General features: G+C 37.0%; 1 protein-coding gene across 1 annotated transcript; it reads left to right on the forward strand.

Moving 5' to 3' along the window:
- The first annotated feature begins 2,072 nt into the window (after nucleotides 1–2,072).
- On the forward strand, nucleotides 2,073–4,929 carry LOC134537852 (cytochrome P450 4C1-like). Its single transcript, XM_063378730.1, has one exon. The coding sequence runs from the start codon at nucleotides 2,102–2,104 to the stop codon at nucleotides 3,686–3,688; it is 1,587 nt and encodes a 528-aa protein (XP_063234800.1). The 5' UTR covers nucleotides 2,073–2,101; the 3' UTR covers nucleotides 3,689–4,929.
- Nucleotides 4,930–6,942: the final 2,013 nt, after the last annotated feature.

Here is a 6,942-nt window from a genome sequence, read left to right on the forward strand (position 1 = left end):
TTTTTTTTCAATCCGTATGTTTGTAAGGACATCTTTATATATATTGTGTGAGTTCACGGGGATTCGAGGATGGTTTAGATTCACAATTGGATATTTTATCTCGATTCTGAGTTAAGAAAAAACTAAAAAAAACACGCTTTATAAGCAAAAAAACTAAGCATTGTTGATAATTAGCCTCCATGGCAACGGGCTTTTGCAATATTGTTGCCTTCTGCGTAACCATGGGAAAGGTTTTTGGTAACGGCAGTGGCGTGCCCAAGAGGAGGGGTATGTATAATGAGAAGATACAAAATGTCCAGCGTAGAAATACTTAACCGCCATATCCATATCTCACAAAAAGTACATTTGGGCAGGACAATGTCTGTCGGGTTTTATAGTTATAGTTATAGTTATAGAGTTATAGAAATATACATAGAGAGATAGAGAATTAGAGAGATAAAGAGAGATGCTTAGTATACGTTTAAAAAATTAAAAAATTGATTGAGGCATTGCAACGCATGCCGGGCATTGTCTAGTTTAATTTAAATTTACGAAGGACTGAAATACACTTTTAACACATACATTTTACACATAAAGCGCCTTGCCACCTCTCTGAACGACGCTAATCAATATTTATTTGGTCCACATTACGAACAACAAAGCACTGAACGACCGACACTCAGATATGAAATTAATTGGTTCGTGAACCATGATACGCAACATCACTTCTTCGTGAGCGATTTCCTTGCGTCAGTGTGGCCAATCTCATAAACTTTCGTTTCTTTGAATGATTTTTTTTCCTTCGCTTGAGATCTCTGTAGATTCCTTTATCGTTTGTTATATGGTTCACTAGTCTGTTCATATCAGTTAGGTATTTTGTTCATTTTTGAAAAAGAAAAAATTATGAATATGGGTAAAGAATAATATTTTAAGTCATACTTTTAAGAATTTGCAAATATAAAAAAAAGAAAAACGCTTAACCAACAAATGTTTCAAACTGCAAATACTATCAACATTTACAAAATCACGCACATTTTATATCATAAATTCTTTCAGACGTCTGTCGTTTGGTTGTATTGATGGTGGCTATCTATAACTGTAATAAATAATGTGTGTTTTAATAAAAAAATCTTAAACCCGTACTCTTGAGAGGCACTAAATGGAGATACGAATCGACGAGGCATCTCTTATATTTTTCGGTAAGTTATTATGTACTAATATTTGTTGCTTTAATGTTAAAAAAGGAGCTGCACTTGTTAAGTTTGTTTGTATGGATATTGTTTATTTATTTTTTATTCTTACTGTTCGTTATAGAGAAATTTAAATTTTGTAAGAAGTGTTTCGAAAGTATGGTTATTATTACTTTTTTAAATACTTTTCATAAAAGTTTAAGGGGAATTTTATAATTCTTGTTATTTTCGTTTTTACCGATAATTCGTTGAAAAAATTTTTTTCATTAATACGGAAACTTAGTCCCACGAAATTCGGTTTAAGTAATTAATTAAATTCTGTTAATCTACGTATATCCCAATATTTTATAATATGTGTTCTTCGTAAATTTAAGGCAAAATATTTTTAAACTATAATTTTTTGATAGCAAACGAACTAAATAACGTTATATGACTTAGGTAGGATGTTATCACTATGATACCTATAAATAAGTTATCATTTTTGAAACATGGCTATCTTCATTTTATTTTTGGCTACGCCTTTCTGTGTAAGGTATACTAACTTCTATAGCAACGTTCAGCATGTTTGTCTGCCAATAACTTAACTGCTACCAGACCAGATCGTTTTGCTTTGAGCGCAAGACTGGAGTTTTAAATATATCTAGTAATTCCAGTTTTGCGGTAGCTACCAAGACGTGATGAGAAACTCGTCCAGTTGTCCTTGTAAATGTAGTACGTTGTTTAAATAGCCCCCGCCGGTAATTACAGAAAACGTGTGAAAACGTCTTAACTCGGGAAAACCACACTTAACTTCACAGATTTAATCTTCTACTTTGACAATTGTGCAGCGCTATTGTTGAATTTTTTGCGAGGCGTGACTACGTCAAGGTTAACTGGTAGACGTAAAATAAAATAAAACCCCGGGCGTATGTTATAAATAACAGCCGCTGCACATGTCTCCCGACTGTCTTTTAAAAATGTTCGCTCTGCAATGTATCGTTTGGTGGGGACTCCCAGTGCTCGTCATAGCTGTTGTCATCAAGGCTGCTCCTTGGTTCATCTGGGGACGCAGATACTTGCAGCTGGGGTCCAAGATACCTGGTCCTCCTGCCATACCACTTTTGGGCAACCTGCTGCAAGGACTACCTCGCAGGAACGACGCCCTGGACTACTTCACGGAACTGCTTGACTGCTACGGTCCTGTGTGCAAGGGGTGGATTGGACCGCACCTGGCTGTCGGACTTTCGGATCCAAAGGATGCTGCAGTGATATTGAGCAGCAGCAAAACTTTGTCAAGAACATTTATATACAAGCCTGTCACCTTGATTTTCGGCAACTCTTTGATTTCTTCGGAAAACAAAGCGTGGAAGAAATTCCGTAGGCTTATGGAACCAGCCTTCGTTCAACAGATTGTCAACTCTTATGTCAGCATATTCCAAGAGAAGAGCCGATCTATGGCTGACGCGATGGAGAAATTTTCCGACGGAGATTCATTTGACGTCCTGAACTACACGATGAATTGCACGCTAGAAATGCTCTCCGAGACAAGCTTAGGCGTACCGACAAACCTACAAGTCGCAACCAACAAACATCACAGTGTTGTAATAAACTTCCTAAAACTAGGCAAAATTTTGACTTTTTTGATAACAGCGCCGTGGTTTTGGTTCAAATACACCCTTAAATTATCCACATTTTATCATGAAATTTGTCAGTTAGTTCAACCAATACGAAATTTTGTTGACCTATTAATTAAAGAAAAAATTTCTTCACATATTAATGCAAAGGGAAAATGTATTATAAGTGATGTAAGCGATATATCATGTACCAACACGCCGAATTCACGGCTGGGATTCATGGACCACATGGTATCGACTATGATAAACAAACCAGGAATCTTCACTGAAGAGGAACTGCAGGACGAGACGATGTTTCTTATCGCAGCTGGCACAGAAACAACAGCCTACACAGTAGCGACCGCACTGATGCTGCTGGGGTTACATCAAGATGTGCAGAGGAAAGTCGTGAAAGAGCAGGAAGATATATTCGGTGAAGATACAAATCGATCTGTCACTGAAAGGGATCTGAAGGAGATGGTGTACTTGGAGCAGGTGATCAAGGAAACAATGAGGCTATACCCTCCAGTGCCAATTGTTGGAAGGTGGGTGGACGAAGATGTTCGTATTAAGAACTACACTATACCAGCTGGAACAACGGTTATGATTCCTATTTATCGAATACATAGAGAACCGTCTTACTACCCAGATCCAATCAAATTCGATCCCGAAAGGTTCAACAAAGAAAACAGTTCCAGTCGCCCTAATTGTTCGTTTATTCCATTCTCTTCTGGACGTAAGATGTGTTTGGGCAAGAAATACGCGTACATAGCGATGAAGACTATGTTGTCGGTAGTGCTTAGAAGATACCAAGTGCTCGAATATGGTTCTCGAAATGACATGGAATGTTATAAATTTGAATTGTTTCTAAAGCTAGTTAATGGCTACAACATTAAGCTTAAGTCCAGGATGTTGAAAACAAAGTGATTTAACCAGGTTGTTGTGTCTGTGTGTCCTTAAAATACAGGACGTCCCATCATCTCAACATTAAGCCGAGAATTTTTTATAGGCCAGTCAATTTCTGTTTTGAATAAAAAAAATAAAAGTGTTGTTTTCTGTTTATAGACATTTCTCAAAAGATTAAAAATCTAAATCATTCACCAAAATTATTAGTTACTGTGACTAAAAATACGCAATTAAAAATAGCACAATCATTGATAACTCTTCAAAATAAGATTAAATATGCTATACTTTTAGGGGGGAATTATTTCGAAGACTTATGCGGCAAACTTTTTTAATCGGATAAATTTGACTTGTCATACTATAAAAAAAATACTTTACTAACTTAGCAAGTTATTTGAAAATATAGCTAGTCAAAGTTAACCAACTAAAAATTCTTGCCGCATAAGTTGTGAAAAGAATATTTCCCCCCAAAAGTATAATAATTTTGAATTTATTTTGAGGTGTTATAAATAGTAGTGTTATTTATTATTGCGTAGCAAAAAATTTTATTCATTGTATCTAAACATTTGGGGCAAGGTGGGAATTTTAAAACTTTTGAAAGATGCCTATAGCCCGTAAACTACGACTCTTTTTGGACTTTGGTTTTGATATTCAAAACCGTAATTTACTGGCCTATCAACTGTTCTTTGCTTGACGTTGAGCTGTGGGACAGCCTGTATACAGGAAGGACAAGTTTAAGTGTATGTAAATATAAAACCTCTTCTGCATTAGCAATGAAGCCTAAAATTTTTAGTGTTTATAAACAGAGGTGATAAATATGGTGTATGACAATATCATTTTTAATTATAAACCGTTTTTGATTAACTGGCATGTGTATATTTATTAACTTAAAGTAGGTATTAATGCATTCGAAATCTGTTACTTAGTTACATATAGAAGAATATCAATGGACTATTCTAAAAAAAAAGTATTTTTTTTGGCAGATAATAAATTAGGTTACTTTCACTATGAAGAGCAAGGACTAATATATTTTTGGTAATATGTATATTATTAGTTTACAGAAATTTAAAAAATTGTATTAAGCACTGTATTAATTAATTATTCAAAAAATCCTATTAAAATGTTTGCTAGTATTTATATTAAACTTCAAAAATTATCAAAAAAAATTTTGTGGGTGCGTGTACTCAAGAACGAAAGTAAGAAGTTATACTTATATGGTGTTTTTGCATGCAAAAAAATGAATAGAAATAAAGTAATAAAAAATGGTTGCATGTACTTAGTACGAGAGGGTTTATAAAAGCTCTAAGTTAAACCAGAAAAACTCACCACAGTACTTCCCCAACCGAGTACACAGTATTTTACTTACTATTGTTATGTACATAAGAGCTCTTCATATGCCTGCGGTATCTTAAAACTCTCAAGTTTTCACTCTGACAATGCTTCTCGTACAGATAACAGAAAAGTATCAAAACCGTATTTTACACAAGCAGTGCTGAAGTAAGTACATATTTATTATCTGTAACGCTATTCCGTTGTATGTGATCGTAGCGTGTCAAGCAATATTGTGACGAGACTCCGTCAGACATCCCGCGTACACCTATACACAAAACAATAAATAACCTATACCATTGGGGGGGGGGGGGGGGGTTAATTAGGTAGAGTCGCGGTACCCGAGACCAAGTCTTCTCCCCACACAGGGGTATGATTTATGCACTGAAAAGAAACATTAATTCATTCAAGCACAGATTTTATTTAATAAGCCAGATACTAGAAACACAATAAACAAACTCTGAAAAAAAAAGGTTTAACAAATAAATTAATAACAAATAAGTTAACAGATAGATTCATGAATAAATAAATACATTAAATACACATTAAAGTGAAGTCGGCCGGCAAACAATTATCATTACAACAACATGGCCGTTCTCTCGTCGCCGCAGCTCCGCTGAGGAATAGTCTACTTCCCAGTTACCACTACATGCATGCTTATAACCAGACGTCGATTTGTTTTAAACTAAAAAATAATAGGGATGGAATAATACTACGTTATTTCTTAAAAGATTAAGTACTGGACGAAGATCGTCCAGCCCGAAGCTCAATCTCCCTATCCATCACTGCCAATCACTTACCCTCACTTCGTCTCAGTGATTCGGCCCCGTACTGTCGTGAAGCACCCGTCCAGCGAGGTCTCCAAGGCGAAAAAGCCCCGGTCACCCCCTGGACGAGGGTTTTACCTCCCGAACGAGGTCACCCCGAAAAACACGAACACCGGGAAAACTTAGCCACGGGGAAAATGGCTGTCCCTCCTTCCCGCAAGGAAAAACAAAAACAAGCGAAGTCGACAGTTCCCTCTGCGCAGGCGCGAGCGAGCCTTCCCTTCCCCCTCTCGCTCTGCTCGATTGTTTCTGCCCACGTTTCCAAACTTGGACGCAAGATGGCAACACTAATCAGGACAGAGTCCTCTAAACGAGTACACGAAAGCCTCGCGTGGCAGAACTAACAAAACGGCAAACAAGATACTAGCGTAGCGCAGTGGGTTTTTGGAACAACGTGGTGCAATCCCTCGGCGAGCCCTGGCCAGCGGCCCGCGAGAATCAGCAAACCACGCAGCCTCGCAAAAGCCCGCAGTGCCTGCAAACTACCATCGCAGCAACCTATATTCCATTACCCGTGTGTCGAAATCAACCGGCCGAGCCTGGAAACGCGCACGTACCCCAACACGTTAACCTAACGAGATACAAAAGTAAAATAAATTAAAAAAAAAAAAGTAATGAAATTTTCAGACCGTGACAATATGATTCTTTGGTGGCAGCCCATTCCCTTTTTTGGAGCATGTACGTGAAGGGACGATATAACATTCAGTCCTGAATACCACAAGTAAATTTTCCACAAGTGAAAAAGCCCAAAAACCGCTGGGATACGAACCAAGGACATATAACTCACCATCCAGAAGTTATAAACACTGAGCCAACTGATATGACGAATTTTAAAGTCAATAAACCGAATATACGTAAGAATATCCTTTTCAGCACAGCCTACAGGCATAAGTAGATTTCGAAGTACCTATTTACTATGGAAATATTTTGAAAACTTCTATAACTTCTGGGACATTTTAAGAACTTAATGTTAGCCAATAGTCGATTAAATATTTTGCTCATTTTCCAAGCAGCAAAAATATTGACCGCGTTCCAGAATTTTTCGGTATAGCCGCCTTTAAATTTCTGTCCTTCTTGGTGCAGACTGTGTTATGAATATAAGTAAACAGAAAATGTGTTATA

The sequence above is a fragment of the Bacillus rossius genome, chromosome 12 (genome assembly GCF_032445375.1).
Source record: "Bacillus rossius redtenbacheri isolate Brsri chromosome 12, Brsri_v3, whole genome shotgun sequence".
NCBI lineage: Eukaryota > Metazoa > Arthropoda > Insecta > Phasmatodea > Bacillidae > Bacillus > Bacillus rossius.